At 44.4% G+C, this 26,642-nt stretch overlaps 1 protein-coding gene across 3 annotated transcripts in view; it reads right to left on the bottom strand.

Annotated features, from left to right (window-relative positions):
* Positions 1 to 12,463: 12,463 nt before the first annotated feature.
* The window catches only part of mterf3 (mitochondrial transcription termination factor 3), a 30,836-nt gene continuing 16,657 nt past the window's right edge, over positions 12,464 to 26,642 (bottom strand). For all 3 annotated transcript variants that reach the window (XM_068031553.1, XM_068031552.1, XM_068031554.1), the window contains 4 exons: positions 26,218 to 26,365; positions 23,882 to 23,953; positions 15,682 to 15,843; positions 12,464 to 14,722 (listed from right to left, as the gene is read on the bottom strand). In XM_068031553.1, the coding sequence (XP_067887654.1) occupies positions 14,528 to 14,722; positions 15,682 to 15,843; positions 23,882 to 23,953; positions 26,218 to 26,365 (577 nt within the window). In that variant the 3' untranslated portion in view covers positions 12,464 to 14,527. The remainder of the gene's footprint in view (positions 14,723 to 15,681; positions 15,844 to 23,881; positions 23,954 to 26,217; positions 26,366 to 26,642) is intronic.

Raw genomic sequence — 26,642 nt, 5'->3', positions numbered from 1 at the left:
TTTCGGGTGAATGACCCTTCATCGGAACTGGTGAGGAACCAGACTTAAGTGAATTTAGCAGACATGATGGATCTGTACTGATTCACAGATTGAAATAGTTAATTTAAATTAGTAGCATTGGAAAATCAATGTTGAGAAACAGGTTTCTTCTTTCTCTTCCCCCAACTGCCAACAAAGCACGTCCCAGCTAGAAACTCTCTTTCCAAAAATATCTAAGTAGTTCTGATTGCAAATCTCTCACCCAAAGTAGCAGTGGAAAAAAATCAATTCAAGATCAGATTGTAAAATCTCTGTGTCTCCCCATTTGCCAAAAATTATTACATGAAGTCCGGCTGTCATGTAATTATAAACTTCTCAAATGTGCCTCCAAAACTTACCTACAAAGATGAACCAGTGAGCAAGGGAATAATGAATCGAAATGCCTGCAGAGGCTTAGGTTATGTTATGTTGCTGCTGATTGACATGAGCAGTATTGTAGAAGCAGCTGTCCAATCGGAATGCTAGTGGGATGGAATTTGCATTCCGCCCGCCCCTCCCTCCCTGCATGGAGTTTGCAAATGGCAGTTCCTTGGGTGGCAAGCGGCAGGTAACTCAGGATTGCACTTCTGCACAGAATGGAGGTGTTCTGCACATCAGTGTTCGCAATGTCAGAGAACAGAGAACCACAGGCCTCAAAGCAGCAGCTACACCTGCCCCTAAAGCAGTCACCATCCCCAAGCTGGATCTCAGCACTGGGTGGGCTCTAATGGCCGGCAGATACACCCACCCCACATTCCCTTCAGGGACAGCCCAAGGCCGAAAATCACCCCCACCAACACCACCACCAGCAAGTCTGGGAAGGAGAGCAGGATAAAGACCGATGGGTATTACAAAGCACAAATTCTTATGCTCGCAGGTAAATTTCAAAGAAATTAGGAAGGTTTGTTTTTTGGACCATAGTTGTCAAAAGGAGTCACGAATCTTAGCAAATTCAATGTGTTTTCAGGGATGTTAATTGTTCTTGCTCTCTCCCTGCAGAAACCTGGGAAGAGATCTGGTGTAAAATGGAATGCAGCTCGAGATTCCAGATCCCTTAGATTGTGGACACTGCAGTGGAAACGGACGGCTGTGCCGATGATGTCCGTCTCTCATTTATGAGCGCAAAGAGGGCAATGGAAGATGCAAATATCGGCAAAGTATGTTGTCTAGTAGCTATCTAATCAGTGATTTCTATCACATGAGTTGGAATGTAATTCTCACAGGCCAGCATGGAGAATTTGTTTTATTCATTCGTGGGATGTGGGCACCGCTGGCTAGACCAGCATTTATTACCCATCCCTAATTGCCATTGAGAAAATGGTTGTGAACCACCTTCTTGAACCACTGCAGTCCATATGGGGTAGTGCTGTTAGGAAGGAAGTTCCAGGATTTTGACCCAGCGACAGTGAAGGAATGGCGATATAGTTCCAAGTCAGGATGGTGTGTGGCTTGGACGGGAACTTGTAGGTGGTGGTGTTCCCATGCATCTGCTGCCCTTGTCCTTCTAGGTGGTAGAGGTCGAGGCTTTGGAAGGTGCTGTTGAAAGAGCCTTGGTGAGTTGCTGCAGCGAATCTTGTAGATGGTATACACTGCTGCCACTGTGTGTCAGTGGTGAAGGTAGTGAATGTTTAAGGTGGTGAATGGGGTGCCAATCAAGCAGGCTGCTTTGTCCTGGATGGTGTCGAGCTTCTTGAGTGTTGTTGGAGCTGCACCTATCCAGACAAGTGAAGAATATTCTATCACACTCCTTACTTATGCCTCGTAGATGGTGGACAGGCATTGGGGAGACATGAGGTGAGTTACTCACTGCAGAATTCCTAGCCTCTGACCTGCTCTTGTAGCCATGGCATTTATGTGACTGGTCCAGTTCAGTTCCTGGTCAATAGTAATCCCCAGGCTGTTGCTAGTGGGGGATTCAACAATGATAATGCCATTGAACATCGAGGGGAGATAGAAACATAGAAAATAGGAGGAGTGGGCCATTCAGCCCTTCAAGCTGCTCCACCATTCATTATGATCATGGCTGATTGTCTAACTCAGTAGCCTGTTCCGGCTTTCGCCCCATACCCTTTGATCCCTTTAGACCCAAGAGCTATATCTAACTCCTTCTTGAAAACATACAATGTTTTGGTCTCAACTGCTTTCTATGGTAGCGAATTCCACAGGCTCACCACTCTCTGGGTGAAGAAATTTCTCCTCATCTCAGTCCTGAAAGGTTTACCCCGTATCCTTAGACTATGACCCCTGGTTCTGGACTCCCCCACCATCAGGAACATCCTTCCTGCATCTACCCTGTGAAGTCCTGTTAGAATTTTATAGGTTGCTATGGGATCCCCCCTCACTCTTCTGAACTCCAGCGAATATAATCTTAACCGACTCAATCTCTCCTCATACATCAGTCCCACCATCCCAGGAATCAGTCTGGTAAACCTTCGCTGCACTCCCTCTATAGCAAGAACATCCTTCATCAGGGAAAGAGACCAAAACTGTACACAATATTCCAGGTGTGGCCTCACCAAGGCCCTGTATAATTGCAGCAATGGCGGCACAGTGGCGCAGTGGTTAGCACCGCAGCCTCACAGCTCCAGCGACCCGGGTTCAATTCTGGGTACTGCCTGTGTGGAGTTTGCAAGTTCTCCCTGTGTCTGCGTGGGTTTTCTCCGGGTGCTCCGGTTTCCTCCCATAAGCCAAAGGACTTGCAGGTTGGTAGGTAAATTGGCCATTATAAATTGCCCCTAGTATAGGTAGGTGGTAGGGGAATATAGGGACAGGTGGGGATGTGGTAGGAATATGGGATTAGTGTAGGATTAGTATAAATGGGTGCTTGATGGTCGGCACAGACTCGGTGGGCCGAAGGGCCTGTTTCAGTGCTGTATCTCTAAAACTAAAACTAAAATCCCTGCTCCTGTACTCGAATCCTCTCACTATGAAGGCCAACATAACCATTTGCCTTTTTTACTGCCTGTTGCACCTGCATGCTTACCTTCAGCGACTGGTGTACAAGAACACCCAGGTCTCGCTGCATATTCCCCTCTCTCAGTTTATAGCCGTTCAGATAATAATCTGCCTTCCTGTTTTTGCTATCAAAGTGGATAACCTCACATTTATCCACATTATACTGCATCTGCCATGCATTAGCCCACTCACTCAACTTGTCCAAATCACCCTGAGGCCTCTCTGCATCCTCCTCACAACTCACCCTCCCACCCAGTTTTGTGTCATCTGCAAATTTGGAGATATTACATTTAGTTCCCTCATGTAAATCATTAGTGTATATTGTGAATAGCTGGGATCCTAGCACCGATCCCTACGCTACCCCACGAGTCACTGCCTGCCATTCGGAAAAAGACCCATTTATCCCTACTCTTTGTTTCCTGTCCGCCAACCAATTTTCTATCCATTGCAATACACCACCCCCAATCCCACTTTCATTTTACACGTTGTGGGGCTTATGTGGGACTTTGTCAAAAGCCTTCTGAAAGTCCAAATAAACCACATCCACTGACTCCCCCTCATCAACTCTACTAGTTACTTCCTCGAAGAATTACAATAGATTTGTCAAGCATGATTTCCCTTTCGTAAATCCATGCTGACTCTGCCTGATTCTACCACTGTTCTCTAAGTGCTCTGCTATAAAATCTTTGATAATGGATTCTAGAATTTTCCCCACTACCGACGTCAGGCTGACTGGTCTATAATTCCCTGCTTTCTCTTTACCTCCTTTTTTAAATAGTGGGGTTACATTAGCTACCCTCCAATCTGTAGGAACTGATCCAGAGTCTATAGAATCTTGGAAGATGACCACCAATGCATCCACTATTTCTCGGGCCACTTCATTAAGTTCTCTGGGATGCAGACCATCAGGCCCTGGGGATTTATCGGCCTTCAATCCCATCAATTTCCGCAACACCATTCCTCTACTAATATTGATTTCTTTCAGTTCCTCTCTCTCACTAAGCCCTGTGTTCCCCAACATTTCTGGTATGATATTTGTGTCCTCCTTTGTGAAGACAGAACCAAAGACAGCATTTAGTTGGTCAGCCATTTCTTTATTCCCCATAATAAATTCCCCTGTTTCTGACTGTAAGGGACCTACATTTGTCTTCACTAATCTTTTTCTGATCGTTAGATGGTTAGATTCTCTCTTGTCTGAGATGGCATTTGTGTGGCGTGAATGTTACTTGCCCCAATTAAGTGCCTGATTACAAACAGTGTATGGAACTCATAAATCCGGTCACATCACCAATGCCAATTGCTGTGAAAAGCCTCTTAATATCTAAATATTCTTCCAGAAGGAGAAGTCTTCATGAACAGAGGATGCCAGAATCAAGCAAACTGAAAGGTGAAGGGGGCAGTGAAGTTACCCCTGAGAACAGCCCATACTTCCCAGCCCCATACAGAGCTGGAGTTTGTTGTATAGCCTGCCCCCGCTGTCCCGTGCCACTATCAAAGTCCCACCCCACTCCCATTCCCCAAAACAGTGTGCCCAGTGCCAGAAACATAAGATCAGGAGGTTGGAAACGGAGAAGGCAGCCCTCCAGGAAAAGGTGAAGGACCTTTTGATACTTAATCGCCTAATGCAGCATCCCTCAAGTCTGGAAAAGATGATGGATCTGTTAGGGTTGCAAAAATATCCCCCCCAACATTAAATAGTTTCTTTTGCTTCCTGTTGCAGCAAGTGGACAACACCAGCCTCTCAATGTGGCTACGCAGCCCAGGCCCTCCACGCGTCTCCATGTCCAACTGCAGGCCAGGATCGTGCTTCTCGGTTCACCGCTTAGGCCAACGCACAGTGAAGCTGCAGCAATGATTGTCATGGTTGGCAAGGCAAGCATGCATGTGGAGCAACTGTACACACTGATTGATGGGAAGGTATTGTTTCTCACAATTTCCCAATGATATGACATTCATTGTCAGATTACACAAAAGCACCTTTAAAAGTGATGGATCATAGATGGTTATTGGAATGTTAAACGTATTTTGAATGTCAGTGGGCTGGATTTTGTGGAAAGTGTGGGTGTCCTGGCACCAGGTCGATAAGGCGGACGGAAACCTGCCTCGGCCTTTTCGTAGCCCCCCACCCCACCCCGGTGCAATGCTCCATGTTCTGGAGGTGAAGTTTCCAGCTCCGGGATCTACGTCCCTTTAAAGATGGGAATCCCACCTCCAAGAGCTGCTGGCCATTCTCAGGGCCAGAAGCTCAGCAGTATCGGCAGTGCCACCAGGAGTGGTGGCCACACCACAGTACCGCAGAGGCCTTGGACCCAGGCCCAGCCCTGGAACCCCACACCTCAGATAAGTGAGGTGGGGTTGCTGTGTCCAGTCCGGAAGGCCCCGATGAGGAGGACTGGTGGGGAGTAGTTGGAAAGTCCAGTGGATGGGGGGTCCTGGGAGGTGCATTGTTTCCTGGCCAGGGCCTCCAGGGGCCACAGATTGCCCACGGAGGAAGGAAACCCCTCCCGCCCTGCTGCTGGTTAGATCTTAGCAGCGGGGGGCGGGGGGGGGGGGGGGGGCAGGGAGGGGGAAGGCACTTCAGTGGTCATTAATAGGCCACTTAAGAGCCTCAATTGGCCTCTGGACGGGAAAGCCAGTGTCGGCCTATCCCACCCCTGGGAAAACTTGCTTGCCAATTGGCCCTCCGCCGCCGCTGCCACCCAGCGCGATTCTATGGGCACCACTGCCTCCAACCCCGCCTGAGGGGGGCCCATACAATCCAGCCCCATGAGTCTGAACCATATGTTTCAAGTCTGTACAGTAATTTATAGTCTGTATTTTCAAAACTTACACGCAGGTACTGGTATGTCCCTGCTTTTCCTGACAGGTGCAATTGCGGAGGGGGGGAGGGGGGGGGAATCAAACTCCCTGAGCGCCAGTGGACCTTTATTACTAGCCAGAGGATAAATTCATTAAGTCCCTGGCTGGTGCCATGTGGGGTTCCACTGTGTTGAGGGACAGCTCCATCGTTGGGAGAGTGTGCCGACAGTTCATAAATTCCAGAGGTAAATCTCCCCAGCGGAAACCCCCCCACCCCACTTGCTGAGGAAACTCAGTGCTGTCAAAGGTAACAACTTAAAAGCACTTTTGCAAGTTTCTGCAGGAGATTTTTAGATTTAGATTTCGAGATACAGCACTGAAACATCTTTTTTTTAAAATACGTCATGGATGTCCCTTTTCTACGACATTTTAAAAAGGTCTCGTCCTAATTTTTTCTCTTTTCAGCACGTTTCCACCAATACCTACAAAGGGGTTAAGTGAGGAGGCTGTCTCTAAAGAGCTTGCTAGATTCAACAGCTTTGTAACTGAGAAGATCCAAGATCTGAAGAAGCCAAAAGTGCAAGGAGTTTGAATTTGTGGAGTTAGCTTTCACAATAAAATTTGTTCAGCTTTACTCCAACTTGTATTCTGAGTGGGGTTTTTTTGGACAAATGGAGATTTTGCTAGTTTAGATATATCTTACCCATACTACACTGAATGAACATAATGGATTATATGACCAGTTCAAATGGTTCCAACTGGGAGATTCAATTGGCCTAGTTGCTGGGACCAGTCCAAACTGATAAATACCTGAACTGGTAAAGATCACAATCTCAACTGGTACATGCCAGCAGTTCAACTAGTAAAAATCACACGCTCAACTGGTTACCAGCAGAGTTCAACTGGTGAAATGGATTTCATTTCCCAGTTGACTACTGGTGCGAACTGGTATCAGTACAATTGGAAAGCTATCTCGCCTTCGATACTGATTCAACAAAGGTCAATACAAGCTCAAGGAACAGCTCTTCATTTTTCTACTCGGCACTTTTACAGCTATCTGGCCTTCAATTGTCTCTCAACAGTAGGTGCTGCTAAATGGAGGATATTAGTACCATCACTTTCAGGAAAATTGTTTTTGACTAACTTGATTGAGTTCATAGAAATCACAGAGAGGGTTGATGTGGGTAGAGTAGTTAATGTCATGTATATGGACTTTCAAAGGGCATTTGTAAGAAGTGACGTATGATAGACATGTTAACAAATTTGAAGCCCGGGCAATGGCTATCTGGAAACAAAATTGGCTAAGGCACAGAGAGTATGGGTGAATGGTTGTTTTTCATACTGGAGGAAAAGTATGTAGTGGTGCTCCCCAACCACCTCCCGATTTAAATGTATAGGCCATAATTTCAAAGTTTTCAGATTATGTGAAACTCGGAAATGTAGTAAACAGTGGGGAGGATAGTAATAGACATAAGGAGAGCTAATGATAGACTAGTGAACTGGGTAGACATGTCAGATGAAATTTAATGCAGTGATGTGTGAAATGATTTGTTTTTAGTAGGAAGAATGCTGAAAGACAATGTAAAATAAATGGCACAATTTTAAAGGGATTCAGGAGTAGAGACATGGGGCTGTATGTACAGAAATCTTTGAGGAGCCAGGACAAGTTAAAAAGGCATTCAGGTTTTATAGATAGAGGCAGAGTACACAGTGGCGCAGTGGTTAGCACTGCAGCCGCACAGCTCCAGGGACCCGGGTTCGATTCTGGGTACTGCCTGTGCGGAGTTTGCAAGTTCTCCCTGTGTCTGCGTGGGTTTTCGCCGGGCGCTCCGGTTTCCTCCCACATCCAAAAGACTTGCAGGTGATAGGTAAATTGGCCGTTGTAAATTGCCCCTAGTGTAGGGAGGTGATAGGGAATATGGGATTATTGTAGGGTTAGTATAAATGGGTGGCTGTTGGTCGGCACAGACTCGGTGAGCCGAAGGGCCTGTTTCAGTGCTGTATCTCTATAAAAAAAAATAAAAGCTGTAGTATAAAGGTTTGAAAGGGTTAATGTTTGAGACAGTGTGAGGAATACCTCCCACCATGACAATATAAGAAATCATATGAGAAAAAGACTGGAGGGAGAAGCAGCATAGCTTCAGGGGAGTCATAAAGACTGCATAAAGCTGCATATAGTTAATATGTAACAAACGAGTTAATGTTAAAATTACTGAAGACTCAGTAATCTCCCCTAGCTAGACTAACCAAACATACAACAAAAGCAAGGAAGTTATGCTAAATCTTAATAAAACACTGGCTAGGCCCCACTGGAATATTGTGGCCAATTCTGGGCACCACAGTTAAGGAAAAATGTCAAGGATTTAGAGAAGGTGCAGAGGAGTTTTAATAGATTGGTTCCAGGGATGAAAGACTTTCAATTACCTGGAGACACCAGAGAAACTGGGGTTGCTCTCCTTGGAGCATATAGCAGAGATGATAAGGAGAGACTTGATAAACGGGTTCAATATCAAAATAATGAAGGGTTTTGATAGAGTAAATGAGGATATACTGTTTCCAGTGGCAAAAGTGTTGGTAACCTGAAAACACATTTAAGATTCTTTCTTTCTTCTTTTGGGCCTCCTTATCTCGAGAGACAATGGATACGCGCCTGGAGGTGGTCAGTGGTTTGTGAAGCAGCGCCTGGAGTGGCTATGAAGGCCAATTCTGGAGTAACAGGCTCTTCCACAGGTGCTGCAGAGAAATTTGTTTGTTGGGGCTGTTGCACAGTTGGCTCTCCCCTTGCGCCTCTGTCTTTTTTCCTGCCAACTACTAAGTCTCTTCGACTCGCCACAATTTAGCCCTGTCTTTATGGCTGCCCGCCAGCTCTGGCGAATGCTGGCAACTGACTCCCACGACTTGTGATCAATGTCACACGATTTCATGTCGCGTTTGCAGACGTCTTTATAACGGAGACATAAGGAATTTTTTTTGAGTAGCAAGTTATGATCCAGAACACACCACCTGAAAGGGTAGTGGTAGCAAATATAATAATTTTCAAAGGGGAATTGGATAAATATTTGCAGGACTATGGGGAAAGATCAGGAGAGTGAAACTAATCTGATAACTCTTCCAACAAGCTGGCACTGGCAAAATGGGCCAAATGCCCTCCTTCTGTGCAATATCATTCTATGATCACAGAGATGGGGTTGAGTCAGTTGGTGCATAGGATGAAGATTCCCCATTAGTACACTGCTAGTAGGATGGTCTGCCTGCTGATGTCAACCTGCCTTTTTCTACCACCAGAATCCTGAGCTACGGGAGACTGCTCCACTTTTCCAGATTTTCATGCTGTCAACTTAGATAACTTGTTTTAATTTCTCTGGGTCTTTTAATTTCTAATTTTTCCCATCCTGCCTCCTTTTGTCATATACTATCACTTCTGTCCTTTAACCTTTTTTGTTCTTCACATTACATAGGAGCAGGAGTAGACCATTCAGTCCCTCAAGGCTTTACAGCCACTCAAATCAGATCATGGCTGATCTGTACCTCAACTCATTTACCCATCTGATCCATATTCTTTGATACTCATCCAACAAAAATTTTTAGACTTGGTTTTAGACTTGATATTTTCAAGAAAATCTCCTCGCATCCACTTCTGTTAAATCAAAAAGTTCCTCCTCTTGATTAATTTTTAGTTCCCCTTGGTACTTTTCCCTCCTCTTCGACAGTGAAAGCATTTCATCTTCCCGACGTGCTGGAATGGGGAGAGCAGGTCCAGTAGCGTGCAGGAAACCTGTCAGTCTGTCAGTGACTCTTTAACCCAACCACTTAATTAACATATAATTTCCGGGTTTCCTGACCAATTAGGTTGAGCACACATGACAACGACCTGCATGAGCCGAGTTCAACTCCACTATTTTAAGGGACATTGCAAGCATATATTTACATGGATTCTAAAGTTGGGAGCAGACCATGTGACAGAATGCTCAAAGGCTGTGCCTCTCTTTAGTGATACCTCCATGGATAATGCTAGGGGCTGTAGGGGCCAACAGGGAGATACTGTTTCCCACCGATGGGAGGAAGTAGCCTGCCAGTGAAATGAAGACGATGTTGCTGGAAATAGCAGAGGAAGTCAGCAGCAGGAGTGCGATGCTATGCTCTTGGATTCAGTGCCTAAAGTGGATTAATGACTGTAGGAGGGCAGGAAAGATAAGTACAGTAACGCATGCAACAACATCCTGATGTGTGAATCATGCCAATCCCCACACCCTGCCTTCTGAAGCCTACTCCAGCACATCACTCCTCACATTAACTTACCTTGCAGGTGCACCCACTCTTTTGTCTGTGCAATTCTGCACATCCCCATCTATCCACCCACCGCTAACACTCACCCTCATCTTCAAACAATGACATGCCTTTCTCTCAGTCACCTTCAACAAATGCTCTCCATCCATTCATTTAACATGTCATTGCTCTCACTCATAAGTCTCTTCTTCCCCTCTATGCAGAAGCAGAGCATGAAGGAGAGGCAGAGAAATGGAGATGATCCTCCAGCTATCTCTTAATTGACAGTGAAGTCTCTGTTTTTGGCCATCAGAAATGGGGGTCTCCCAGCTGTTTGGTGACAGAATTAAATATCAGACAGCCACCTGGACTACAACACTCACCCATGTTGACCTTGTCAGCAGCGAGTGAAATCTGATCATGTGCATAATAATAATTTAAAACATTCTTACAACCACAGTTCTAATTCATGTCTTAATCTCCCACCGGCTCTTCAAGCATCTGCAGGAGGTGGTCCGGAGGATGACACTGACTACTCAAGAGAAGGTCACACACTCTGAGGGTGTACCATCACAAGACTCATACAGACCATGCAACAGCTCAGATACTCACACCTCAGTGGGACTGGTAAGGAAGATTGTTGGGTTTTCATCTGGTGACTCACATATCACATGAACAAGAGCAGATGGTTGAGACAGGGACAGGAGTGGAGAGTCCACATTGGATGCTGCAGGATGCTCCAAACCTGGTTCAGCTGGATGCAAATACTGAACCTCAATGAGCTGTCAATAGAACAGCAACAAAGAATGAGAGGGGTACTGGCAGGCTTTCCAACCGCATTGTGCACATATACAGAGAGATTGGATGAGTCCATTTCAAGCATGATTGCAGCATTGCACGCATGAGTGCAGCATGTCTTCATGCATGTAAAGCGGCCAGTGCACAGAGCATCAAACACGGCAATCACACAAGTGCAATCAGACCATCACCAAGTGGCTTGTGCACTATAAATGCGACCTTAAATTATTTTTTTTATTCGTTCTTGGAATTGGAGTGTCATTGCCAAGGCCAGCTTTTAATGTCCATCCCTAATTACCCTTGAGAAGGTAGTGGTGAGCTGCCTTCTTCCACCGCTGCAGTCCATCTGGTGTAGGTACATCCACTGTGCTGTTAGGAAGGGAGTTCCAGGATTTTGTCCCAGCAACAGTGAAGGAACAGTGATATAGTTCCGTCAGGAAGGTGTGTGACTTGGAGGAGAACTTGCAGGTGGTGGTTTTCCATGCATCTGTTGCCCTTATCCTTCGAGGTGGTGGAGGTCACTAGTTTGGAAGGTGCTGACAAAGGAGCCTTGGTGAATAGTTGCAGCGCATCTCGTAGATGGTACACACTGCTGCAACTGTGAACTGTGTGTCTGTAGTGGAGGGAGTGAATGTTGAGGGTTTTGGATAGGGTGCCAATCTAGCAAGCTGCATTATCCTGCATGGTGTCGAGCTTCTTGACTGTTGTTGGAGCTGCACTCATCCAGGCAAGTGGAGAGTATTCCATCACACTCCTGACGTGCCTTGTGGATGGTGGATAGGTTTGGGGAGTCAGGAGGTGAATAATTCGCTGCAGAATTCCCAGCCTCTGACCTGCTCTTTTAGCCACAGTATTTATATGGCTGGTTCAGTAAAGTGACCCCCAGGAAGTTGATGCTGGGAGTTTCAGCAATGGTAATGCTGTTGAATGTCGAGGGGAGATGGTTAGATTCTCTCTTGTTGGAGATAGTCATTGCCTGGCACTTGTGTGGCACAAATGTTACTGGCACTTATCAGCCCACGCCTGAATGTTGGCCAGGTCTTTCTGCATGCGGGCACAGACTGCTTCAGTATCTGAGTAGTTGTGAATGGTACTGAACGCTGTAAAATCATCAGCAAACATCCCCACTTCTAACCTAATGAAGCAGCTGAAGATGGTTGGGCCTAGGACACTACCCTGTGGAACTCCTGCACTGATGTCCTGGAGCTGAGATGATTGACCTCCAACAACCACAATCATCTTCCTTTGTGCTGATATGACTCCAAGCAGTGGAGAGTTCCCCCCCATCCCCCAACCCCGATTCCAATTGACTTCAATTTTGATCGGGCTCCTTAATGCCACATTCAGTCAAATGCTGCATTGATGTCAAGGGGAGTCACTCTCACCTCACCTCTGGAATTCAGCTCTTTTGTCCATGTTTGGACCAAGACTGTAATGAAGTCAGGAACTGAGTGGCCCTGATGGAACCCAAACTGATCATCAGTGAGCAGGTGTTGCTGAGTAAGTGCCGCTTGATAGGATTCACCAATCCCTAACCTTGGACGTTCATCATCCCACTGATCTGTAGCAAAGTGCTCTCCACTCATATTTAAGTCTGACTCCTGCAAAGAAAATGAAGCAGATTAAATACATTTAACAACTTGCATTTATATAGCACCTTTAATATAGTGAAACATTCCAAGCTGCTTTACAAGAGTGTTTCCAAACAAAATTTAACACTGTTCTAGAGATGTATTAATGCAGGCGACCAAAAGGAACATCTTAAAGGAGATGGAGATAGCTGGTTGGGAAGTTTAGAGTGGGAATTCCAGAGGTTAGGACCTCAGCAGCCGAAGGCATGGCTACCAACAGTGAATCGATGAAAATTGGAGATGTGCAAGAGGCCAAAATTGGAGAGATCTGAGGGTTATAGGCTGGAGGTTACAGAGCTAAGGAGGGGCGAGGCCATTATAGGGATGTGAAGACAAGGAGGAGAATTTTTAAATCGCTACATTGCAGGATCGGGAGCCAATGTAGGTCAGTGAGCACAGGGGTGATGGATGAACAAGACTTTGCATGAGTTAGGATACAAGCAGCAGAATTTTGGATGACTTCAGGTTTATGAAGGATGAAAGGTGGGAGGCCAACTAGGACAGCATTGAAATAGTAGAGTCCAGAAGTAGTACGCATATGTCAGCTGTGGCTGGTAGCACTCTCACCTTTGAACCAGAGGTTGTGGATTCAAGTCCCACTCCAGGACTTGAGCACAAAAATTAAGACCGACAGTCCAGTGCAGTACTGAGTGAGATGCAGTCATTCCAATGTGATGTTAAATCAAGGCCTGATCTGCCCTCTCAAGTGAACGTAAAAGATCCCACGGCACTATTTCAAAGAGGAGTAGTGGAGTTATCCCCAGTGCCCTGGCCAATATTTATCCCTCAATCAACATCCCAAATCTCATCACATTGCTGCTCGTGGGAACTTGTACTGTGCAAATTGGCGGTTACTTTTCCTACAACAGTGACCTCACTTCAAAACAAAGTGCTTTTGGATGCCTTGAGGTCATGAAAGATGCTATATAAATACAAGTCTTTCAAGTCTTCATGGATGAGGGTTTCAGCAGATGAGCTGAGGCAGGATGGAGATGGGTGATGTTACTGTGGTGAAAGTAGGTAGTCTTGGTGATGGAGAGGATACGGGGTTGCAAATTCAGCTCAGGGTCAAGTAGCACACCAAACTTGTGAACGGTCTAATTCAGCCTCAGACAGTGACCAGGGAGAGGGATGGAGCTGGTGGCAATGGAATGGAATTTGTGTCGGGGCCCAATGACAATGGCTTTGGTCTTCCCAATATCTAACTGGAGGAAATTTCTGCATATTCCCTACTGGATGTTGGACAAGCAGTGTGACAAATCAGAGGCAGTAGACGGGTCAAGAGAGATGGAAAAATAAATTGAATAGTTAAACAGTAGTTTATTAATAAGTAAAAACCTTCATATGCTGCTTGAAACAAAAATAGCAACTTGAAATACACAATAGATCTGTCATAATCTTTGTACAGATGCTGACAGAGCTACTGTGTACTTCCAGCAGTAACCTGTTAGGTTGATTGCTACACAATACTGTAGTAAATAGAGGATTTAGGATATTACTTGTACAATTACAGTCTATCTATACTCAGTTAATCTAAACATAACCTGAGTCAAGCAACACTGCATAGTTTCACAAAGATGTCTATTTGCATCAATAAAACTGGCAGTCAAAAGAACTTAGATAATTTTCAATACGGTAAGGGGAAATCTTTAATCCAGTTGCTACTAAATTATTCTTAGCGAATGTGTGGCAGTGTGTGGAGTATTAACCTCCTGCCCCTGGATTCAATGCTGCTAATACAGAGGGGATAAAGGTGGCAGCTTTCTGGCAACCATTGACAAGAGAAATTAGTTCTGGGAAGGTTAAATCCATTTCCCAGTGAGCACTGATTCACAGCATATAAAACAGCAACCAAAATCTATAAACTCAGAGAAGCATTACAGGTGAAAATGTTTTTTTGGATGCATTATCAGATAGCTCTGTCATTGCTGCTGAGCAAACCACAATGGGTCTGCAAGTAGTTTATATGCATTTATTAGGTATACTGGAAAAATATTCATGGCCCTACATCTACTTTTTCCTTCTGCAAATCAGCATGTATTGAAACTATTTAGAAGAATTTAAAGTGTCTTTTGGAATGCCTCAAAGTCCAGCAGTGTGCCTTTTGCTATCTCTACACAGAATACATCATCAGGTGTTGCAACCAGTTTATCCAGGGAGATGTAGTTAGGCTGAGATGGATCATACTGGGCTCGACATAAGTATTCAAGAAACAGATGTCTGTCTTTTATTCTCAGAAACTTTGCATTGAAAACCTAGCACAAAAACAAAAATCTTTATTATTAGGTGCAGAAAGTTAATTCTCAATATACACAGTATGAGGATACACAGTATAAGTCTATATAACTTAAACACAAATTCTTTTATAATTAACAAAGCCAAAAAGTTAGTACCCAACAAGAATACTCAAATCTTCAGTTGGACAGACCCCAACATGAAAAGAAAAGCTATTTATTCATATTAAATTTAGTACATGAAATATTTTGTACTTATAACACTGGAGGTAGTACTATGATGTTGTATTCCCTCACTGTGTGAGACAGAGTGTTTTTGTTTTTTTCAAATACTTGGAAAGATACCGGAGCACTTGAAGGTTGGGGTTGTGGGGGGGCGGTGGTAAGGGGAAGAGGGGGATTGAGAAGAGAAAAGGTAATAAAATATCTCTGCACACTATTGCACACAAGGCCAAAAAGAGGGAATGGTGGTCACCTCGGTCCAGGTCAACCACCCAATCTCTCAAACAAGAATTATGTGCAAACACAGAACCCAATAAAGGATGCAGTGAAGAAACAAAAATATCCTTAAAAGTTCGATCTGGGGACTCTGATCTTTAAGCTGATTGGTTTCCCCAGTAATGCTAGGTTGTTGTTGGGTAGATTGCTCATTCTTCCTGTACTCTATCACTACAGTCATAGAGAGTTGTAAAATAAAATGTAATCAAACATGTATTATAAGAATTGACAGTCATTTTGCAGAGCCTGATCAAATGAGACACGCTGTAAGGTGACTAATTTCCAAAACTTTGTTTTGGTACAATCCAATTCAAACATGTTGTGATATTGCACTTTTAATTTTAAAATAATCTCTCATTGTATAAAAAGGAATCAATAATGTTAGACCAATAAAGATAATAAAGATCCCACATTAAATTTAATATTAAGATTAGGATACAGTATCCTTAGTATAAAAAGGTGAAGTAAACGTCTATATTTACCTGAGGAAATTTTGTAATCAGGTGGTGAGGGATACCCATAGTATTGTGAAGGTAATCAAACAGTCTAGTCACTTTTTTCTTACTAGCCAGAAGGAGTTTGGGAACACTGGTTATCATGTGCTGGATTTCATTATCACGAAACCCCAACTCAATCCGGCAAACCTGGAAAACAATGAAGCTGCCTGAGTGAGAGGTTTGCAATCATAAAATTGGCATAACTACATGGAAAGCTAGCTACTGCAGCCATTAGATAACAGTCAAAGCTAATCAGGTTCTATTTTAGTCTTGACACATCATGTAACTTGCAATAATAGACTTGCTTTCCTTAGAAATAAGGAACAACGAATATTTTTGAAATACCAACTACATAAAATACATTACTTGGAACCCACTTCTTGCCAACTATTTCTATTAGAAATTCCTAAATCCACATTATGTAATGGAAATTGCCCTTGTAAACTTATTTTTTATTTCTCAGGACGCCATGAGATTGGCATGGCTGCTTTTGTCAAACCCTGTTTGACTTGAAAAGTGTAGCGGGACTTCTCCTTAACTTCTGCACCTCTTGTGATGATGGTATTTCCACAAAGATTTTCGTTAGGAAGTTCCAGGATTATGAGCCACTGATAAAGGAAAAGTGATAAAATGCCAAATCAGGATGGTGTGAGTTTAGAGGGAAACTTGCAGCTAATGTTGTTGCTCTTGTCCTTTTCAGTGGTAGAGGTTGCAAGCTTGTTGAGTTGTTGCAGTGTATCCTGTCCATACTATTACCAAAGTGAGGGTTATGATGATAGGTTTATATGAGGAAAGATGGGAGGAGGCTCACTTGGAGCATAAACACCGGCATAAACTGGTTGGGCCGTATATCCCATATAATCCACATTTTGTAGTGAAGTCAGTTACAGAGGCAGTAATGAAGCTGAATGCATTATAATGGACGGTGTCGAGCATCTTGAAAGATGTCATGGCTGCACCCATCGCCTTCACTTAAACTTTGCAGATTGTGGAAGTGAAGAGAAAGATCATTTTCCACAGACTAACCATCATCCCCTGCCTGAAAGATGTTGATGGTGGGGCCTTGGCAATAGTGCTACTGGTGCCATTGGTGATCATGGGAAAGTGGTTATGTGTTTTCTTATTGGAGTTGGTTATTGCTTGGCACTTACATGGCATAAATGTTACTCGCCACTTGTCAGAATAAACCTGGATGTTGTCCAGGATTTGCTGTAGGCTGGCATAGGCTGTTCCATTATTGGAGGAGTTGTGAATGGAGTGCACAGGCTATAGTTTCATTGGTGGACAGCTCCACTCCTGACTTTATGACAGAAGTCATTAGTGAAGCAGCAGAAGATGTTTGGGATAAGGACTTTGCCCTGAGGAATTCTGACAATGCCCTAGGGTTGTGATACTTGCCTCCAAAACCATGAACATCTTCCCGTGTCAAGTATGATTCCAGCCACTGGCGGCTTTTACCAATAACCTCAGTTTTGCTGGGGATCCTTGGTGTCATATTACATTGAATACTGCCTTGGCGTCAATGGTAGATACTCTAATTTCTCCTATGGCTCGCAGCTCTTACATCCATATTTGATGTGGTCAGCAGCAAAGTGGTTCTGGCAGAACCCAAACTGAGTATCAGTCTTGGTGATGGGTCATTTGATTACTTTTTCATTCAGGAGATGGCTGATGAATGTGTGGGATAAGACACTGGCAGCCATTTTGTGTGATCTTAAGGTTGTGGGGGATGGGAGATTGCCCAGGAAAGTTGGGAGAGAGAGCGAGTGACTGAACACCCACAGCAAATATATCCAGTGCCAGTGAATTATGACAAGTCTGTCTTGCAGCCTCTAATTCCTGGCTGTGGGATTACATGCTGTTAAATATAACCATGGTCATGGAATGGAACAGCTTCAGAGTCCACAAGTTAAAAGTGAAAACAGGTAAAAGTGATAACACTTGCCTCAATACCGGAAATAAAGATACCGAATTGGGGGAAGGCCGATTTCAATATGATAAAACAGGATCTGGACAAAGTGGACTGGGGGCAGTTACTTGTAGGAAAGTCTACATCAGATCAGTGGGAGTCATTCAAAAAGGAAATAGTAAGAGTTCAGGGTCAAAATGTTCCCGTAAAGGTGAAGGGTAGGACCATCAAATCCAGGTATGTCAAGGGATATAGAGGATTGGATAAGGAATAAAAAAGACTTATGGCAAATTAAGAGCGCTGAAAACAACGGAGGCCCGAGTGGACTATAGAAAATGAAGGGAGGTACTTAAAAGTAATTAGGAGAGCGAAGGAGGGCATGAAAAAACACTGACGGACAAGATAAAGGAAAATCCCCAGGCGTTTTATAAGTATATTAGGGGCAAGAGGATAACCAAGGAAACAGTAGGGCCCATTAGGGATCAAAGTGGCAATCGGTGTGTGGAGGCGGAGGACGTAGGTGATGTTTTAAATGATTACTTTTCATCTGTGTTCACTATGGAGAAGGACGATGTAGGTGTAGAGATCAGGGAGGAGGATAGACTTGATCAAATTAGCATTGAAAGAGAGGAGGTATTAGTGGTTTTAGTGGGCTTAAAAGTGGATAAATCCCCAGGCCCAGATGAGATGTATCCCAGGCTATGATGTGAGGTAAAGGAGGAGATAGCAGGGGTTCTGACACAAATTTTCAAATCCTCTCTGGCCACAGTAGAGGTGCCAGAGGACTGGAGGACAGTGAATGTGGTACCATTATTCAAGAAGGGTAGCAGGGATAAACAAGGTAATTACAGGCAGTGAGTCTAACAACAATGGTAGGGAAACTATTGGAAAAAATTCTGAGGGACAGGATTAATCTCCACTTGGAGAGGCAGGGATTAATCAAGGATAGTCAGCATGGCTTTGTCAGGGGGAGATCATGTCGAACAAATTTGATTGAATTTTTCGAGGAGGTGACTAGATTTTTTTTTATTCATTCATGGGGTGCAGGCGTCACTGGCCAAGCCAGCATTTATTTCCCATCCCTAATTGCCCTTGAGAAGGTGGTGGTGAGCTGCCCTCTTGAACCGCTGAAGTCCATGTGGGGTAGGTACACCCACAGTGCTGTTAGGAAGGGAGTTCCAGGATTTCGACCCAGCGACAGTGAAGGAATGGCGATATAGTTCCAAGTCAGGATGGTGTGTGACTTGGAGGGGAACTTGCAGGTGGTGGTGTTCCCATGTATTTGCTGCCCTTGTCCTTCTAGTTGGTCGAGCTCGCGGGTTGGAAGGTGCTGTCTAAAGAGCCTTGGTACATTTATTTATTTAGAGATGCAGCACGGAAACAGGCCCTTCGGCTGACCGAGTCTGTGCCGACCAACAACCACCCGTTTATACTAACCCTGCAGCAATCCCATATTCCCTACCACCTACCTACACTAGGGGCAATTTACAATGGCAAATTTACCTATCAACCTGCAAGTCTTTGGCTGTGGGAGGAAACTGGAGCACCCGGCGAAAACCCACGCAGTCACAGGGAGAACTTGGAAACTCCGTACAGGCAGTACCCAGAATCGAACCCGGGTCCCTGGAGTTGTGAGGCTGCGGTGCTAACCACTGCGCCACTGTGCCGTTGCTGCAGTGCATCTTCCAGATGGTACACACTGCTGCCACTGTGCGTCGGTGGAGGGAGTGAATGTTTGTAGATGGGGTGCCAATCAAGCGGGCTGCTTTGTCCTGGATGGTGTCGAGCTTCTTGAGTGTTGTTGCAGCTGCACCCATCCAGGCACGTGGAGAGTATTCCATCACACTCCTGACTGGTGCCTTGTAGATGGTGGACAGGCTTTGGAGAGTCAGGAGGTGAGTTACTCGCCACAGGATTCCTAGCCTCTGACCTGCTCTTGTAGCCACGGTATTTATATGGCTACTCCAGTTCAGTTTCTGGTCAATGGTAGCCCCTAGGATGTTGATAGTGGGGGATTGAGCGATGGTAATACCGTTGAATGTCAAGGGGAGATGGTTAGATTCTCTCTTGTTGGAGATGGTCATTGCCTGGCACTTGTGCGGCGCGAATGTTTCTTGCCACTTATCAGCCCAAGCCTGGATATTGTCCAGGTCTTGCTGCATTTCTACACGGACTGCTTCCCATTGACCTCAGTTTTGCTAGGGCTCCTTGATGCCATACTCGGTCAAATGCTGCCTTGATGTCAAGGGCAGTCACTCTCACCTCACCTCTTGAGTTGAGCTCTTTTGTCCATGTTTGAACCAAGGCTGTAATGAGGTCAGGAGCTGAGTGGCCCTGGCGGAACCCAAACTGAGCGTAACTGAGCAGGTTATTGATAAGCAAGTGCCGCTTGATGGCACCGTTGATGACACCTTCCATCACTTTACTGATGATTGAGAGTAGGCTGATGGGACGGTAATTGGCCGGGTTGGACTTGTCCTGCTTTTTGTGTACAGGACATACCTGGGCAATTTTCCACATTGCAGGGTAGATGCCAGTGTTGTAGCTGTACTGGAACAGCTTGGCTAGGGGCACGGCAAGTTCTGGAGCACAGGTCTTCAGTACTATTGCTGGAATATTGTCAGGGCCCATAGCTTTTGCAGTACCCAGTGCCTTCAGCCGTTTCTTGATATCACGCGGAGTGAATCGAATTGGCTGAAGACTGGCATCTGTGATGCTGGGGACTTCAGGAGGAGGCCGAGATGGATCATCTACTCGGTACTTCTTGCTGAAGATTGTTGCAAATGTTTCAACCTTATCTTTCGCACTGATGTGCTGGGCTCCCCCAGCATTGAGGATGGGGATATTTGTGGAGCCACCTCCTCCAGTTAGTTGTTTAATTGTCCACCACCATTCACGGCTGGATGTGGCAGGACTGCAGAGCTTAGATCTGATCCGTTGGTTATGGGATCGCTTAGCTCTGTCTATCGCATGCTGCTTACGCAGTTTGGCATGCAAGTAGTCCTGGGTTGTAGCATCACCAGGTTGACCCCTCATTTTGAGGTATGCCTGGTGCTGCTCCTGGCATGCCCTCCTGCACTCTTCATTGAACCAGGGTTGGTCTCCTGGCTTGATGGTAATGGTAGAGTGGGGGATATGCTGGGCCATGAGGTTACAGATTGTGGTTGAGTACAATTCTGCTGCTGCTGCTGATGGCCCACAGCGCCTCATGGATGCCCAGTTTTGCATTGCTAGATCTGTTTGAAATCTATCCCATTCAGCACGGTGATAGTGCCACACAACACGATGGACGGTATCCTCAATGTGATGGCGGGACTTCGTCTCCACAAGGACTGTGCGGTGGTCACTCCTACCAATACTGTCATGGACAGAAGCATCTGCGGCAGGCAGATTGGTGAGGATGAGGTCAAGTATGTTTTTCCCTCGTGTTGGTTCCCCCACCACCTGCTGCAGACCCAGTCTAGCAGCTATGTCCTTTAGGACTCGGCCATCTCGGTCAGTAGTGGTGCTCCCGAGCCACTCGGTGATGGACCGTGAAGTCCCCCACCAGAGTACATTTTGTTCCCTTGCCACCCTCAGTGCTTCCTCCAAGTGGTATTCAACATGGTGGAATACAGAGTCATCAGCTGAGAGAGGGTGGTAGGTGGTAATCAGTAGGAGGTTACCTTGCCCATGTTTGACCTGATGCCATGAGACTTCATGGGGTCCAGAGTCGATGTTGAGGACTCCCAGGGCAACTCCCTCCCTACTGTATACCATTGTGCCACCACCTCTGGTGGGTCTGTCCTGCCGGTGGGACAGGACATACCCGGGGATGGTGATGGCAGTGTCTGGGACATTGTCTGAAAGGTATGATTCCGTGAGTACGATTATGTCAGGCTGTTCCTTGACTAATCTGTGGGACAGCTCTCCCAACTTTGGCACAAGCCCCCAGATGCTGGTAAGGAGGACTTTGCAGGGTTGACAGGGCTGGGTTTGCTGTTGTTGTTTCCGGTGCCTAGGTCGATGCCGGGTGGTCCGTCCGGTTTCATTCCTTTTTATTGACTTCGTAGCCGTTAGGTACAACTGAGTGGCTTGCTAGGCCATTTCAGAGGGCATGTAAGAGTCAACCACATTGCTGTGGGTCTGGAGTCACATGTAGGCCAGACCAGGTAAGGACAGCAGATTTCCTTCCCTAAAGGACATTAGTGAACCAGATGGGTTTTTACAACAATCGACAATGGTTTCAAGGTCACCATTAGACTAGCTTTTAATTCCAGATTTATTAATTAAATTCAAATTCCACCTTCTGCTGTGGTGGGATTCGAACCAATGTCCCCAGAGAAATACCCTGGGTCTCTGGGTTACAAGTCCAGTGATAATACCACTATGCCACCGCCTACCACTTTTTTAGATGAGGGTAAAGCAGTTGATGTAGTCTACATGGTCTTCAGTAAGGCTTTTGACAAGGTCCCGCATGGCAGATTGGCTAAGAAGGCAAGAGCCCATGGAATCCATGGCAATTTGGCAAATTGGATTTAAAATTGGCTTAGTTGTAGGAGGCAGAGGGTGATGGTTAAGGGTTGTTTTTGCGAGTGGAAGCCTGTGACCAGTGGTGTACCGCAGAGATCGGTGCTGGGACCTTTGCTGTTTGTCATGTACATTCATGATTTAGACGTGAATGTAGGAGGTATGATCAATAAGCACGCAGATGACATGAACATTGGTGGTGTCGTAAATAGTGAGGAGGAAAACCTGAGATTACAGGACAATATAGATGGGCTGGTATATTGGGCAGAGCCGTGGCAAATGGAATTTCATCCTGAGAAGTGTGAGGTGATGCATTTTGGGAGGACTAACAAGGCAAGGGAATACACAATAGATGGTAGGACCCTAGGAAGTACAGATGGTCAGAGGGACCTTGGTGTACTTGTCCATAGATCACTGAAGGCAGCAGCACAGGTTTATAGGAAGTTAGGAAGGCATTTGGGATACTTGCCTTTATTAGCCGAGGCATAGAATATAAGAGCGGGGGGGGCTTATAAAGGTGCTGTATAAAACGCTAGTTAGGCCACAGCTGGAGTACTATGTACAGTTCTGGTCGCCACACTATTGGAAGGATGTGATTGGGATGTGACTGGAGAGGGTGCAGAGCAGATTCACCAGGATGTTGTCTGGGCTGAAGCATTGCAGCTATGAAGAGAGACTGGATAGGCTAGGGTTGTTTTCCCTAGAGCAGAGAAGGCTGAGGGAGGACCTGATTGAGGTATACAAAATTATGAGGGGCATAGATAGGAAGAAACTTTTTCCCTTAGCGGAGGTGTCAATAACCAGGGGGCAAGGATTTAAGTTAAGGGGTGGGAGGGTTAGAGGGGATTTGAGGAAACATTTTTTCACCCAGAGGGTGGTTGGAATCTGGAACACACTGCCTGAAGGGGTGGTAGAGGCAGGAAGCCTCACAACATTTAAGAAGTATTTCGATGAGCACTTGAAATGCCATAGCATACAAGGCTGCGGGTCAAGTGCTGGAAAATGGGATTAGAAAGCCCTGTTTCGGTGCTATATAACTCAATGACTCTACTTAATATATTCCGGCAGCATGCAAATCCCGAGATGGCAACAGGAACTGCAGCTACAAGGCACAGTGAAGCAGGGGCTGGGATAGTGGAATCACTGCGTTGGGGAATGAGAGAAATGGGCAGGAAGGGAAAAAGCGCAAGTGACAATGAGTGCGTGCGTCAAAGAGAAATTTTAAAATTTGGAAAACCTGAGTGGCTAACAGGTTATAAGGAAAGGCACACTGTTTAGGTAATAGAAAGTAAACATTAGATAAAAAAACATAAATGGTTGAAGAAAAGCATTACCATTTACCTTCTATAAGGTTAAGAAAAACATGATAACAATAGAGCATGGAACCGATAGTGTAGGTTGAAAAACTATTTCTGCTGGTTGCAGAATCTCGGTCTAGAGGACATAGCATAAAAATCAGAGCCGAGCCTTTTAGGAGTAAAGGTAGGAAGGACTTACGCATGCAAAGAGTGATAGAGGTTTGGAAAACTCTTCCACAAACATCAGTTGATGCCAGGTCAATTGTTGATGTTAAATCGGAGATTGATAGGTTTTTGTTAACCCAAGGTATAGATCAAACATGATCTCATTGAGTGGCAGAACAGTCTCGAGGGGCTAAATGGCTAAGTGACTTGACAAAAGGATCACACACTTTTCTTTGAGATATTGTCAGAGATAGGTAGAGTATTATAAATATGTTTTAGGAAAAATTATTGCTGTTTCACCTACTTTGAGATTTTCTTTTACTGGCTCCAAGCTGCCAGTTAACAATTTGGGGAGTCGAGTGACCAGATCACGAGTCTAGGAGAAAATAAAAGATCCTAAAATTAAATTTTAAGATACAGAGACAGAATAACTGCAAATACAAAATTAAAAGCAGAAAATCAACAGAAACCGATCGGCTCTGAAAACAAAGTAAGATGTTACCATGTCAGGAAAAGACCCATCGTCAGAACCCAATCTGGTGAAGGATTTCTACTCTGGACATTAATATATCATTTCTTTTATCTGGTGCAAAAGGACCTGCTGTGCATTTCCAGCAGTTTTCTTTCATTTGGAATTAATGGTCAATGAGATCACTTGAAGTCTTGCTATAGATCACTAATTTGGTCCAAACAATCAGTTCACTATAAATCAATATAATGCCTGCTGAGTGTTTCCAGCATTTTCTGTTTTTACTCCAATGTAACAGTTTTCTATGTGCTCCAAGAGAAGTTCTGCTTAAGTCTGAGCTTTACTGAATTGAGTACTTCTACAAAACCAAAGTACTACGGATGCCGGAAATCTGAAATAAAAATAGAAAATGCTGAAAATACATGGGTCAGGCAGCATTTGTGGAGAGAAAAACAGAATCATCACCAACAGCTCCGACAGACTCCCACTCTGACCTCTCTGTCGCTTGTCTCCTACTCTGTTCCAATGAAGCTCAATGCAAGCTCGAGGAACAGCATCTCATAGCGTGCTGGACTCAATATTGAGTTCAACAATTTCATATCATAACCTTCACCCCCATATTTTCGGATGGCATTTGTTGATGATGCTGTGGTCCCATTTACACCTTCTCTCAACCCATCCTTTGTTTCTTTACTTGTCCCATTACCATCACCTTGAACCATCATCCCTTTTGTCATTTAATCTATCTTGTCGTCCACCCTATCACAGACCTTCCATTTGTTCTTCCCAACATTCTCTCTTTCCCTGCCTCTGTACTTGCTTAAAACCTGTTACATCTCTAACCTTTTGTCAGTTCTGGTGAAAGGTCATCAGGCTAAAATGTTAACTCTGTTTCTCTCTCCACAGATGCTGCCTGACCTGAATATCACTAGCACTTTGTGTTTTTAATTTCTACTGAGTTGAAGTGCTCCTGGGGATGCCTTGAAGAAACAAAGGTGGCGGGGTGGGTAGGGTGGAATTAGTATTCGTCCCTAGGTTGTTCTCATGCATCAACAATCATGATGGCAGAGAAAGTTTCGGGAGAAAGTTGCCTGGTAACCTTTTCAGCTACATGCATTTCACAAGAAGGGGAGGGGAAGGGGGAGAGAGAGATCTCAGCATTTTTTTTTCACTAATGCAGGTGATCTTCACGTAGTAAAACAGCTGAAGTTCAGACATTTTTGTGTAGATTAATAAATGTTTCACCAAGAACACTTAACAGATTCCTGCTGAACATCTGTTAAAATGAGGATCAGTTTTTCAGTGCAAAAGAGAATTGTCTGTCTGTTGTAAATCAATATCTCCAACACAAATAGAAGCATCACAACTTTGCCCTTGTACAATGCCAACTACTCACATCACAAGTGGATCTGCTGTTTTAACAAAAACACATACTTTTCTCATATAAATCTTACTTCTACAATGTAGTTAGGCTCTATTTATGGAACTCTCACCTTGGAATCAGCAATTTGACAGTTCAAGGTATATTCCAGAACTGAAGCACATCTAGGCTGACACTCAAGTGCAGTACTAAGAAAGTTTTACATTATTAGAGGTGTCACTCTTCGGTGAAGCATTAAACTGAAGGCAGTCTACTTGTCTCAGTGATTTAGGTGGATTTTTAAAGATTCCATGATATGATATGTGAACAGCAAGAAAATCTTATAGTATACCAGTCAATCCCTCAAGACCACCAAAACCCGATTAATTAATCATCCATCACATTGCTCTTTGCGATATCTTTGTTGCGCATAAAAGTGGCTGCACTTCAAAGCAATTAATTTCAAGTGAAGTACTTTTGAGACATGTTAAGGTGCCAGAGAAGTACAAAGTTTTCTTTTTTCCTTTGAATGCCAAAGTAATTCAGCACCACTTTAAAATCCAGACTCTCCATTAATTGACCATTCCAATTAATAGTTTCATGCCATGATTAACATCGATGACTGATGTTAATGATCAAAGACATCATAAGTGGCTCCGAGGTAGTGTTATTCTGGGTCTCTGACTGGCATCCAAAGACAGCACTTATAGAAGGTCTCCTCACCCTACAGCATCAGGTCTCATCACATATAGCTGCACTTTCCTCATGAGAGCTCTACATTCACAGTATTCAATTAATTATACAGCATTACCTTTTGCACATTTAACCCCAGTTCTCTCTGGTAGAACCCCAGCCTATTATCCAGTCTTTCCACACTGAAGTTTAACAAATAAGGGGCTCTTGACACCATCCTTGAAATGGCTCCTTTACTGAATTTCTTAGATTGCAGATATTGTATTCTAAAATAAAATGAAAAACCATATATGTTGAATTGAAAGTCTTAAAATCAAATATGACACTAAATATTTGCTATATTTTGCATACATATTTGGATCATATAAAATTTCATAGGATATAGCGGAACATACAATATAATTATTTAGTACAATGAACACTGTTCTTACACAACATATTGCGAAGAAATAGGTTTCTATGAACTTAATCAGAACTTTTTTGTAGCTTTAAACAAAATGTTCTTTTAATTGATACTTAGCCAGGCTTTTGTAATATTCATTA

The sequence above is a fragment of the Heterodontus francisci genome, chromosome 5 (assembly GCF_036365525.1).
Source record: "Heterodontus francisci isolate sHetFra1 chromosome 5, sHetFra1.hap1, whole genome shotgun sequence".
Taxonomy (NCBI): Eukaryota; Metazoa; Chordata; class Chondrichthyes; order Heterodontiformes; family Heterodontidae; genus Heterodontus; species Heterodontus francisci.
The sequence above is the reverse complement of the archived record's forward strand: the minus strand, read 5'-3'. Positions and strand labels throughout refer to the sequence as shown.